General features: G+C 35.3%; 1 protein-coding gene across 1 annotated transcript in view; it reads left to right on the plus strand.

The window, feature by feature from the left end:
* TRAT1 (T cell receptor associated transmembrane adaptor 1) overlaps positions 1–8,982 on the plus strand; it is a 33,982-nt gene extending 25,000 nt beyond the window's left edge. The window contains exons 4-6 of the mRNA XM_081235838.1: positions 525–586; positions 2,677–2,765; positions 6,861–8,982. Coding sequence (XP_081091964.1) covers positions 525–586; positions 2,677–2,765; positions 6,861–7,115 — 406 coding nt within the window. The 3' untranslated portion in view covers positions 7,116–8,982. The remainder of the gene's footprint in view (positions 1–524; positions 587–2,676; positions 2,766–6,860) is intronic.
* Positions 8,983–13,743: the final 4,761 nt, after the last annotated feature.

Raw genomic sequence — 13,743 nt, forward strand, 5'->3', positions numbered from 1 at the left:
TTTATTTAGTAAACAGAGTGTTAGGGGTATGTTCAGAGTGATATTCTTGGCAAATAAACAGGAAGTACAATGTATAGATTAGAGCACAGATAATCTAGGTTCTAATCCCAGCTCTGCCATTTACTAGTCTTGTGACCTTCAGGAAATTATATAACCAGTCTGTGCCTCAGATTCCTTATCCATAAAGTGGGAATGCTGTAGTGCCTATCTGGTCGAATTGTTGTGAGAATTAAATGAATGAATATATATAATGCACTTCAAGTAGTATCTGACACACAACAAGTGCTAAATAAGTATTTGCTATTTTTGTTCCCCAAAAGAGGGTCCAAAACACATCTTTTCAAATTCATACACACATACGCATACACACTTGCATTTACTCACTTACTTGCCTATCTACCTTGGCTGGTCAAGGCTGAATAAAAGCATGCAATAATTTACCCAACATTGATTTTAGCTGAGAGATTAGTTTTGAACTATGTGTAAAGTAGATTCTAACAAGGCAAATTATTTCCTTATTATAGGGAAAATGAGTATGACCTTGAAGACACACCAATTTATGGTAACTTAGATAATGTGGTCCCAGGTAAGTTTTATTTTTCCAGAAATTAAATTTATTTATAAATCAATTACCCCACTTAATTCCACAAAGAATTTGAGGTAGTTTATTTTTTGTCACAGTCTCATTTAAATGTTCCAATGGTAACCATAAATTCAGTATTTTTAGCATATCATTTAGCATATATTTCCAAAGCTGCATATCATAAATCATATTGCAACATTCAGTGTAAATCAACATCCTGTTTTTCTATATTCTCTTTATTTTACTCTAGTAGTAATGAGAATACCGGAAGACTCTATTACCATGAATTTTGACACACACAGAATTCTATGAAATAAAGCTATTTCTAGAACAGTAAATGACCCAGGAAAACAGTGCTTTATGCTCTGTATATAAAAGCAAATCTACAATGAATAATTTGGAACAAAGAACACGTTCTCTGGTTTCCCTTGTTTTAACTGGTTCTTTTAAAGTAGAGAACCTAGGTTTACACTGATGACAAGCAGGGAAAGAGAAGCGCCAAACCATCACTGACTGGGTTATACATTTTTTTTTTGTTCTTTTGTAACAAGTATTCTTCAATTCCCAGCATCCCTTATTACTTGAAATATCCCAATCACCCCAAAAATAAAATGCCCCTAAATGCCTCAAAACAAACAGCTGTGATCTAATTCCAGCGCTCTGATGAGAGCTGTTGAGAGTAACACTAGCATTTAACGCTATCCTTGCCCTGTAAGAAGTTCACTTAATTCATGATAGGAGACTTGGGGGTTAATTCCTGTTGATCTCTGAGTCTTGAACACAGAGATTTCCAGTAATGGGCTAAATTCATCTGAATCTCTATATATCAAAACAGTATGGAATCTCCTAAAGTTACACACATGAGAATTTTATAGGAGTCAAGAATTTATTTAATTTTTGTCTTTCCCCCCATTGTAAAGTGTCCTCTAAGCTCTGCACTCTGAGGAATCAGAAACTATTTTTCAGGAGTAGACTATTAAAAATAATTTTCCTTCCCATTTCCCCTTGCAGAATTTTGGTGCCCACCTGTAATATCTGAGGACTTAATTTCTTATGCATTCTGGTGGCTCAAAGCCCACTATATCTGCAGTCTCCATGTCTAATGAGCATAGGTGTCACTCCTACAACTTCTGATTTAGTAGTTCCATGACAGAGCTCAGGAACCTGCTATTTAACAAGCCTTCCAGGTGATTCTAATGCATGTTTTCCATGATCCATGCTTTGAGAAACATCACCCTATGGGCCAGTTCTCTGCATTGCTTTTCAGAAAGGGTTGAATGATTTTGAAGTACCTTGTATTATAGTAAACATATATTTTTATCTATGGGGTCAAACTGGTGCAATCCACATCTCTGCCAGGTTACTAGCTGTCCTACAAGTCATTAACTCTCCTTCTTCTCCCTTTTAAATAGGAGTATCTGGGGAAAGAAAGGTACGGATGATTCAGTAAGCATCCCCACAGGATGAAATAAGTGCAGGTCTGCTGGCTGGTGGACATGGTACAAAACCCCTCAAGTACTCAGTACCATCATTATACACCCCAGACCCTCAAAACAGCCTGGCTGAACTGTCCTGTCACTGATTTATGGGACGACAAACATAATCTAAACCCTCTTTTTCAAAAATGGTATGTAAGGTTAAGAAGGCCTCTTAGTAAAATGTCTTCTTATGGAAAAAATTACCAAATCATAATCATCAATATATGTGCTCTGTGCTTTATGCCATCTGCACCATCACGCTTAAAGAGAACACAGACAATCCTTTAACTCGTGGGATCTCAGTAACATCTAAATGGTAGTTTAAGTTGAGACTGTCATGTTCTACAATGGTATAAAAAATTAATATGATCTAGTCCTTATCCCAAGTGACCTTCTTTGGTCTAACTGTTAATTAATGCTGTAGGGCAACAGACTTCACAGTCTGATCTACAGAGCAGTTTGTGCTTCCTTACTTCTTTGTTTCTTCACAAAAAAGCCTAGTCAAATGATCCCTGAAGGTTTCACAGTTATAGCTAAATATTGTTTGGGTCATGTATTTTTATTCATGCCAGCATTTTTTATTTTTCCATTGTAAATCTCTTTTCCACTCCCAAGAACCAGTGGATGAAAACTACTATGAACAAATGAAAGCCCGGCCAGAGAGATCTGTGAACAAACTGCAAGAAGACGCCCCACCTTCACAGGTAAGTCTTGTTTTCCATATCAAGGGCCAAGTTCAGCCTAGGTCATAGCACAGCTGCATGTTTCAAGAGCATAAAAGCAGCATGTTCTGATAAACATCAGAAGCAGCCTTTTAGAAATTTTGCATTCTGAATCGGTGTCAAATTCTGGAGCCTGAGCTCTAATGAAAAGCTCAAAGGCAAATAAATAGTACTCAGGGCTACACTTAAAGAGTCAAAATTACGTACAACTACAAAGGCAGTAGATTTCAAGGGAAAAGTGGATTCTCTTCCTAAAGAATTAGTTAAGCTTTTCCTTTCAGAGTGAAAAAAATTACATGTATCATAGAAATAAATATAAAAGTTGACACATGCAGAATTCTCAGAAGACCTAGATGTTGGGAATTTATGGCGGATGGGGAGAAAGAGACCTTTAGTGAAAAGATAAATTAACTAACTACAAAAGACCATACTTCTGTTTTATTTTTAAAAATGAGTGTAAATTTAATACAAGTCCTATGGCTATAGTCTTATGACAAGAGATTTACACGTGGCTTGTGTGGAGATAGGCAGGACTAAAGCCTAAGTAGAAACAAAAACCCAAGAAGAAATGGGTAGTTTATCTTTTTACTACCACAATCAGTTCAGCATCCTCAGACATAGCACTGCCATTCATGATTCTTAGCATACGTGAGGCTGAAATGTTATAAATTTCATTTATAATGGTTCTTTCTTCTCCCCAATCTTGTCCCTTTTATTATGTGCTCTTGTGCTATTCCCTAGAAACAGTCATAGGGCCAGCATTTCCTGTGCAGTTTTTACATGTCAGGCTTGTATTATGTGCTTTATAGGCATATCTTTTTAGATTCCTGTAAGGGAGACAGCATGATTATTCCCATTTGACAGAGCCTTGCAAAAGATGAAAAACTTAACCTAGAGACTCAGAAACTAAGTGGGGAGACAGAATCCAAACTTAGTCCTGCCTAATAGAAAACACTCTCCTCCCAAAGATGGGTCAGAACTTGGAAACTTCCCATTAAGATAGAATTTCTATTTTCTTTATATGAATCTCCTAAAAAATGGAATTCTTGACATTTTAATTAAGAAACCAAGATGTGGTGAGGTTTAAGCAAAATGTAAGGTCGTCCTCTCATGGGCAAATCTGTCATGTGATGTTCAATTAATTGTAAATGTATTTCTTAGATAAAAGATATGAAAAACTGCATGTTATAATATGATCTGCAAAATTCATGGTAATATTCATGATAATAAAGAGAAAACCTCTCAAGAGGTTAAAATGTAACTACAGCACCTGAAATGCAGAGATTCACAGCACCTTAGTTATGAAAGAACTGAGAATTCTGAGTAGAAGTTGCTGTTTAAAACATATAAATTAAACAGGCTAGTTTTATTTGTGCTGCGTCTGGTTTTTACTCAACTGGAAATTGTGCAAAGCCTTAAAATATCTTTCAAAGTCTGCTATTTTATAAATTATATATTTAAAGACACTTCTAAGGACATTAGTCTTTATTCTATTTCACCCTTCTGACAAATTTAATTTCAAAAATTATTTTTTTTCTTTTTTTTTTTTTTTTGCGGTATGCGGGCCTCTCACTGTCGTGGCCTCTCTCGTTGGGGAGCACAGGCTCCGGACACGTAGGCTCAGCGGCCATGGCTCACGGGTCCAGCTGCTCTGCGGCATGTGGGATCTTCCCGGACCAGGGCACGAACCCATGTCCTCTGCATCGGCAGGCGGACTCCCAACCACTGTGCCACCAGGGAAGCCCAATTTCAAAAATTAGAAGTAATCTCTTTGGTTTTTTAAATTAATTTTTATTGGAGTATAGTTGATTTACAATGTTGTGTTAGTTTCAGGTGTTCAGCAAAGTAAATCAGTTATACATATACATATATCCACTCTTTTTCAGATTCTATACCCAGATAGGTCATTACAGAGTATTGCGTAGAGTTCCCTGTGCTATACAGTAGGTTATTAGTTACCTATTTTACATATAGTAGTGTGTATATGTCAATCCCAATCTCCCAGTTTATCCCACCCAGAAGTCAGCTCTTCATATTTGCTCAATTCCATTTTATTAGAATGACCATTATCATCAAAAACACTACCCAGCTAGCTACTATGATACATAGTTACTTTGGTCAATTACAAAAGCATAAAGAATCTATAATAGGGCTTCCCTGGTGGTGCAATGGTTGAGAGTCCGCCTGCTGATGCAGGGGACACGGGTTTGTGCCCCGGTCCGGGAAGATCCCACATGCCACGGAACGGCTGGGCCCGTGAGCCGTGGCTGCTGAGCCTGCGCGTCCGGAGCCTGTGCTCCGCAACAGGAGAGGCCACAACAGTGAGAGGCCCGCGTACCCCTCCCCCCCAAAAAAGACATTTAACTTTTAGCATGAAAACAAGTGCCTACAGGGAGAAGCTTATCCATGCATAGGGGTTTTGTTAATCCAAATGTTGCTTCTTTACCCTAGACTCCACAAATTGATATACCTTTGGCTTACTCTGAATGGTAAATCCTTAATACAGAATACTTTGGTTTATTCAATAGCTATCCTAAAGGTTTAGCCTACAACTCTGATAATTTAGCCTACAGCTCTGATAACCTTGAAAAACCACGTTTGAACTGCACAGGGCTGCTTAAACACTGATTGTTTTCACCAGATGCATATTACAGTGCTACACGGTGAGGGGTTAGTTGAATTTGTGGATGTGGAACTGCGGAAATGGAGGGCTGACTGTAAAATTATATGTGAATTTTTACCTGCTCAAGGGGTTGGCATCCCTAACCCCCATGTTGTTCAAGGGTCAACTGTATATTATCTCTATTTGCTAATAATGTTGTAAGATAGGTACTCTCATTTTATAGCAAGAGGCTCAAAATAGTTAAAACAAACAAACAACAAAAAACTGCCCAAGGTCCCATGACCAGTATATTACAGAGCTGGAATTCAATCCTAAACTTTCAAACACCACTTTCAAGGTCTTGTCTTCAGGCCTATTGCTTTCCCCAAGTTTCTCTAGTCTCCTGCCCTTCTTATTCTAGTACTGACACAGCCCTAGGCCAGAGAGGACTACCAGGCTTTCTTGGATGCAAATGAGTATCTCCAAGACCAACCTAAAGGAGCTCAAACAGGATCTGGGGACAGGTAGGCAAGAAGGAAGTAAAAAAAAAAAAGGGAAAAAATGGGAAAATGGGAAAGGCAATTCTTGCCAAATGCCAGTCATATAAGTGGACAGTTAAACTTATACTTTTTTTATAATGTAGCAAATACATATAGTTCTTTTTCTTTTTACATGATTTTAATATTTATTTATTGCTGCATTGGGTCTTTGTTGCTGTACGTGGGCTTTCTCCAGTTGCGGCAAGTGGGAGCTACTCTGTTGCAGTGTACGGGCTTCTCACTGCAGTGGCTTCTCTTGTTGCAGAGCACAGGTTCTAGGCATGTGGGCTTCAGTAGTTGTGGCACATGGGCTCAGTAGCTGTGGTGTGCGTACTCTACAGCACAGGCTCAGTAGTTGTGGCACACGGGCTTAGTTGCTCTGCGGCATGTGGGATCTTTCTGGACCAGGAATCGAAACCGTGTCCCCTGAATTGGCAGGAGGATTCTTAACCACTGTGCCACCAGGGAAGTCCCTAACATTATACTTCTGAGTCTCAAAAATGTAGAAAAATTTGGGAGTTTTGCAGGTACCATCAAATGAGCAAGTATTAAACATATGTAAAGCAGATTTTTGATTGGTTAAATTCCTTCCTGTCATGCTTTGTTCCCAGTTTAACAAATCAGTATTATTACTTGATAGGTGAAACATAGGGCAGGCACTCCCTGAGGTGAAGGCAGGGGGAGAGGCAGGTAAAAATCCATCTAAAAGATTATGTATATTTTGAGTATAAAAAGAAATAAAACTATACACACAAAAAGTTCACTTAAGCATTTCCCACCCCAAAGTCTTATCATCCTAATTGACAGATTTGGCAAATAAGGTAGCTGAAGCCCAGAAAACAAGCTGTGTGTTTTTTATAGGCCTTAGAAATACCCAGAGGTCATCAAACTTAAAGAATGGCTAACAATGAAGAATTAACATACCTTTCTTTCTAGGAAACTGAAGCAAAGATGTTCTATGCCTCACTAGATCACAGCTGTGAGGGGAAGCGCAGAAAGCCCAAGAAACAGAAAACTTATTTGTCAGACAAGGATGAAGATGGGCAGGTACATGCAATGGATATCAACCTTTCTAAGACCACGTTGGTGGACAGTTTCCCACCAGAAAGCCAGGCAATAGAGGAAAACATTCATGATGATCCCATCAGGCTGTTTGGATTGATCCGTGCACAGAAAGAAACTGTAAACTAGCTGGACTATGATCTAGTTCAGTGATCCAGCTCTTACTGGAAGTGGTTGTTAAAGAAATGAAGACCCCAAATGACACAACATGATTTGTCAGGGTGATGAGCTGATCGTCCGTTGGTGCGATGGTGGCTTACCTTTTATACAGAGCTTATGTTATACACAGCAAATGGAATACCATACAAATTAGTTATTTGAATTCACTTAAAAAATACTGATGTAGTCAAATGTAAATGAAATCAAGTTTGCAAACTGATCCTGATAACAAAATCATAACTTCAAAACAATTATTAATACTCAGCGAAATAAACCAAAAAAAAAAGTTTTAAGCATAAATATGTTCTGCATCATGTTGAAAGAAAAATAAAAGTCAAAGTTTTTTTTTTTTTAAAGTTCTCGTTTCTCATCAATGTGAAACACCCCATAATTGGAAGAAATTTCTGACTGAAAGGCATGGGAGACATTAAAACTTATTTCTAAGAGAAGAGGGATAATCTTCTTAAGAAATATTTTTCACAAATGGAAATATCTTTATTAGTTCTAAAAATTATTATAAAATTAATGCATATTCCTTGTAACAATAAACAGTATCAAAAAGAATTTAGATATTCTACTAGCCAGAGATAATTACTGTGATCAACTTTCTATATATTCTCCTAGATGTTCTTCTGGGCATGACCATATATATACCCAAATATATGACCACTAGTTGCTTTTTTAACCAAAAAAAAAAAAAAAGGGGGAATGATTATTTTATACATATGATTTAAACTTTTTCACTTAACAATAATATATTATAGATTTATTTCTACTGTTATTTTTAACTGTAACTAACTAGAGTTATAATTTTAATGCCTGCATAGCATTTCATTGATGATTATACCAAAACTTATTTAAATAATTTTGAAGTACATTTAGCTCATTTCCAATCTCTGTTTTTTCGCTTTTACAAATAACATCGTAATGAGAATGCATCTCAGCACATATTTGGTACTTGTCTGACTTCTCCTTGAGGCTAAATGTCTAGGAAAAGAATTGCCGCTTTAAAAGGTGTGCATTCTGTAAGTCTCTACAGAATATATTTCTGAAAGACCAAGAGTTCGGTCAAAGTGTGTGTCCTATTTAATCTCATAAGTGCTCTTAAATTGCCCTCCAAAAAAATTTTTTTAAAAAACTTTCTATGTCTCTCCATTTGGAGTAGGCATTTAACTTGGTCTCAAATCATCACTGACCAAGAAAATTGTACATGACAGCTATCAGTCCTGCCCTCTGACCAGAGCTTAGTCACTCTTTCTTCAGTTGTTTGTGGAACTCCTGAGGCAGTTTATGTACTAAGTTATACAATGATGAGGGAAACTGAGACTCTGCACCCGTTGAACTACAGGCTAGGAGAAAAGATGAGTATCAGGTTAACAAAGAAAAGTGTAGCTACTAGTAAGAAAAATACTATTAAGAAAACAGAAGAAAGAGATAATGGAAAGAGGGCATCTCTGAAGAAGAAATTTTAATTCTGAGAACTGAACAATGAGAAGAAGCCACCCAAGTAAAGAGAGGAAGGAAGAGCACATTTTGTGGAAGAAGTCTATCCATATTTGGAAGTGCCTACTTCTGTCAATAATTATTTTCCATTATGAATCTATAGAAAATTAAATGCTGATGACAAAGTAAAATATTTTAAGTTGTCCACAATGCCATAGGAAAGACAAAAAATACTAATATTTAAGGGCAGAAGAAAAGGAATCAGGTTTCTGATTCCAGAGAAGAGCCAAGAAAAATCCACAAGAAATAAAGTTAATAATTACATACTGACTTTAAGTTTTTATGTTTAATTTAAAATAAAATCTTTGCTATCATATGTTTATGTTGTTGCATTTCTATATATACCATGGTTCAGTAAAAATAAAGTTAGATTGTATTTTTGGCAGTTGTTTTTTCCTGTAATTATTTCACATCATTCACTTACATTATTTACCTGGCACCTGGAAATCTTTGAATTTTTTGCCTCTGGTTTATATCATTTGAATTCCAAAATATTTTAAAGTTTTTTGTACCAGATATATCTGACGCCCATTAGTCAGGAAGGTTTTTAGCTACAAATTTAAATTATTTAATAGATATAAAGCTTTTCAAGTTACCTATTTCTTGTTGAGTGAACTTTGTAAATTTGTGTCTTTTGAGGAATTTGTCCCTCTCATCTAAGTTGTTAAATTTATTGGCATAAAGTTGTTCAAAATATTCTCATATTATTCTTTTAATATCTGTAGAATTTTTAGTGATTTCACTTCTCTTTGATACTGATAATTTTCCTCTTTTTTCCCCATCTAGAGATTTATCAATTTTATTGATTTCCTGGAGAACAAGTTATTGTTCACATAATTTTTCTATTGTTTTTACATTTTCTGTTTCATTGATTTACCCTCTGATCTATATTATATCCTTTCTTCTGCCTGTTTTGTGTTTCATTTGTTCTTTTTTTTTTTTAGCATTTTAAGGTGGAAACTGAGGTCACTAATATAAAACTTTTCTTATCTAAAATAGGGATTTAGTCTCATAAATTTCCCTTTTTAAAAATATTGTTTTGCTTTAGCTGCATCCCACAAATTTTGATATGTGCTTTCATATTCATTCATTTCAAGCACTTTCAATTTCCCTTTTGATTTCTTCTTTGACCCATGGGTTATTTATAAATGTATAGTTTCCAAATATTTGAGGATTTTCCAGATCTCTGTTGTTGACTTCTAATTTAATTCTATTGTGGTCATAGAACATATGACTTAAATCTTTTTATATTTATTGAGCCTTTCTTTATTGTCAGAATATAGTCTATGTTGACGGATGTTGGTGTACACTTGAAAAAAAAGATGTATATTCTATTGTTGTTGGTAGAGTGTTCTATAAATGTCAATTAGGCCAATTTGGTTGATAGAGTTTTTCAAGTCTTCTATAACCTCACTGATTTTGCCTACTTGTTCTATCAATTATTGAGAGGGGAATGTTGAAATCTCTGACTATAATTGTACATTTGCCTATTTCTCCATACTATTCTGTCAGTTGTTGCTTCATGTTTTTTGAAGCTCTATTATTAGGGGCACACATGTTCAAATGCACTCTTTTTTTGATGAATTTAATCTTTATCACTATGAAATGACCCTCTTTATCCTTGGTAGTATTGTTTTCTCTGAAATCTACTTTGTCTAATATTAATATTGTTATTCTAGCTTTTGATTAATGTTAGCATGAAATATCTTTTTCAACCTAGTTACATCATTATATTTAAAATGCATTTTTTGTAGGTGACATATAGTTTGTTTTACTTTTTTAAAAAATCCAGTCTGAAAATCTCTCATTTAATTGGGTTGTTTAACCTATTTTCATTGAATGCAATTATTGATATGGTTGGGTTAAAAGCAACACTCTTGATATCCGTTTTTTATTTGTCCCATCTGTTCTTTATTTTTTCTTTTTAGGACTTCTTCTAGATTACATCAGTATTTTTTTATGATTTTTTTAATGATTCCATTTTATCTTCCTTGTTGGATAATTAGTTACAAATCTATGTTGTATTATTTTAGTAATTTCTTAGAGTTATTAATAAACATCTCTAACTCATTACAGTCTACATTCAGATGATATAATACCTCTTTAAATCCTAAAACAGTGAACTTTTACTTCCCTCCTCTGACTTTTGTGCTCTGGGTTTTATACATTTTACGCATTGTTATTATTTTTTACTTTAAAAGGCCAATTATCTTTTTAAAAGGCTTAAATAATAAAAAAAAAGTCTTCATGTTTATCCCTGTAGTTAACATTTCTAAAACCCCTCAATGCTTTGTATAGATCCAGGCTTCCATCTAGTATCACTATTCTTCAGCTTAAAGGACTTCCTTTAACATTTATTTTTCAAGCCTGCTGGTGATGAATTCCCTCAGCATTTATGTATCTGAGAAAGTCTTTATCTGCCTTCATTTTTGAAAGATATTTTCATTGGGTAAAAAATTTCAAGGTTGAGTTGACTATGTGTTTCTTTCAGTGATTTAAAGATACTGTTCTATGGACTTCTTAGTTGCATTGTTTCTGAAGAAAAATCTGGTGTCATACTTGTCTTTGTCCCTCTATGTTCTTATTCTTCTCTGATTGTTTTAAGATTTTTTTTTATCACTGGTTTTAAAAAATATGTAATATTTCTTTAAATATATTTTTTATCCCATTCCCCATTTCCAGGTTCTTCAACTACTTGCAAATTATCCCACATTTTACTTATGTTTATTTCAGTCTTTTTCTTTTTTTCTGTGTTTTATTTTGGATAATTTCTCTTGCTGTGTCTTCAAGGTCACTAATTCTAAAATGTCTATCTGTCAGTAATCCCTGAGAGATACTTTTAATCTCAGACAATTCAGTTTTTATCTCTATAAATTCAGTTTGGGTATTTTCTTCTTGCATCTTTCATGTCTCTATCAAACATGTTTAATCTTCTAACTTCTTAAACATATTGAATACAGTTATAACAACTGTTTTAATGTTTTTATCTAATTCTATCATCTGTCATTCAGAGATTCAACTGATTGATTTTTCTCATTATGGGTTGTATTTTCCTACTTTAAAAAATTCTTGGTAATTTTTCATTAGGCAGAAAATACTGTGAATTTTACTTTGTTTGGTGATAGATATTTTTGTAATCCTATGATATTCTTGAGTTTTGTTCTGGAAATGGTCAAGTTACTTGGACACAAATTGATTCTTTAGAGTCTTGCTTTTTAAACTCTGTTAAGCAGGACCAGAGTAGGGTCTTGCCTCAGTAATAGGCTGAATTTAACTTAGGTAAAAAGCTATTCTGACCCTCATGAATTATGAGGTTTTTCACCCCAGGCTGTTGAAAACAAGTACTATTCCCAGCCTTTTATGAGCCATAGGCACTGTTTTCTCTACTCTTTTTTCTAGGTCTTTCCCCAAGCTTTGCTAGTTTTCTTACATGCATGCACTGATCAGTATTCAGCTGAATCCTCAGTGTGGACTCTTTACACATCTCCAGAGTTCTCTCTATATGCAGCTTTTTCCTATTTAGTACTCTGCCTTCTTGGTTTCTCTTGACCTGCAGCTTCATCTCCTCAGTTCAGGAGATCAGTGGTCAATACTTTCACTCCCTCTACCTGCTCTAGGGCCTGAAAACTTTCTCCAGGCAATAAGATAGGGCAATAGTAGGGTTCACCTCATTTATTTCACATCTTTCAGGGATCATTTTTCTTCATTGCCTGATGTTCAAAGTCTTGAGTATCATTGTCTCATATACTTTGTCTGGATTTTAGTTGTTTAAAGTGGGAGGGAATATATTCAAGTGAGAGGATAAATCCAAGATGTTATTCTATCTTGATGAGAAGCAGAACCCCAAGCACCTCATTTCACTTTAGTGTAATTTTACAATATATTTTTAGTGTAATTTTGTGTAATTCTATAACTTAATCAGGACTCTTTGAAATGTTAATTAATAAGCTATGAATTACTGATCATCATGCAATCATTAAAAATATAGGGCTTCCTTGGTGGCACAGTGGTTGAGAGTCTGCCTGCCGATGCAGGGGACACGGGTTCGCGCCCCAGTCCGGGAAGATCCCACATGCCGCGGAGCAGCTAGGCCTATGAGCCTGCACGTCCGGAGCCTGTGCTCCGCAACGGGAGAGGCCACAACAGTGAGAGGCCCGCGTACCGCAAAAAATAATAAATAAATAAACAAACAAATATATATATATATATATATATATATACACACTTCACCTGTGACAGTTCTCAGAGATTATGTCCCAGGAGGAGTATCATTATAAACTTTCACATTTCAACTGAAAAAGAAAATGTACAGAAGAAAATATAGAGAACATTTCTGACTAGAAAAACAGATGAATTCCAAAGTCTTAAGATTTTCACTGAAAATATCTTAAGGTCCCAAAAAGTTCAACTTAAATCTCAAGAATAGGAACAATTACTCATTTTCCTTTGGTATTAAAGGACTTATTTCTAGCAGAGTAAAGGCAGAATGATTAGTTTTGAAATATGCTTAAACCTCTCTGAGGTTTTGCCTTCACTTGATAAACAGAATTGATAATTTATATTAAGACACTAAACAAAATTTAGAGAAGATAACAAGAAAGAATACAAATTTGACAGGTGCTCTAGTAATGATGCTTGCTGTTCCTTTAACCTCTTCTGAAGAAGCTGCCTTACCTACTCATAGCTTCTACCACCTAAGACGTCACGGCAAGACAGTGCATCCTCTAAAGCAATCTATAGATTGGACAGGTATCAGTCGGGGCTGAGCCAAAAGGATGCTATTAAACAGAATTGGGGCCTTGGGAAACAAGGCACAACTGCAAGGGGACAGAAACTAAGAGTAAACATAAGGAGATAGTTGGTAGAGAATGGAATTCAAGACTCTACAAGTGGTCAGATTAATTAGAAAATCAGTATAACAACTATTATTTATTAAGAACTTACTAACTGTAAGACACTGGTCTAAGTACTTACCTGCATACATAATTTAATTATGTAACACCCTAAAAGATGGATGCTATTATAATCATAATCTTACAGATGAGAAAACCAAGACTGATAAAGATTAACTTGCCCAATATTGCACAAATATAGA

The sequence above is a fragment of the Mesoplodon bidens genome (assembly GCF_964165515.1).
Source record: "Mesoplodon bidens genome assembly, chromosome: 5".
NCBI classification, from domain to species: domain Eukaryota; kingdom Metazoa; phylum Chordata; class Mammalia; order Artiodactyla; family Ziphiidae; genus Mesoplodon; species Mesoplodon bidens.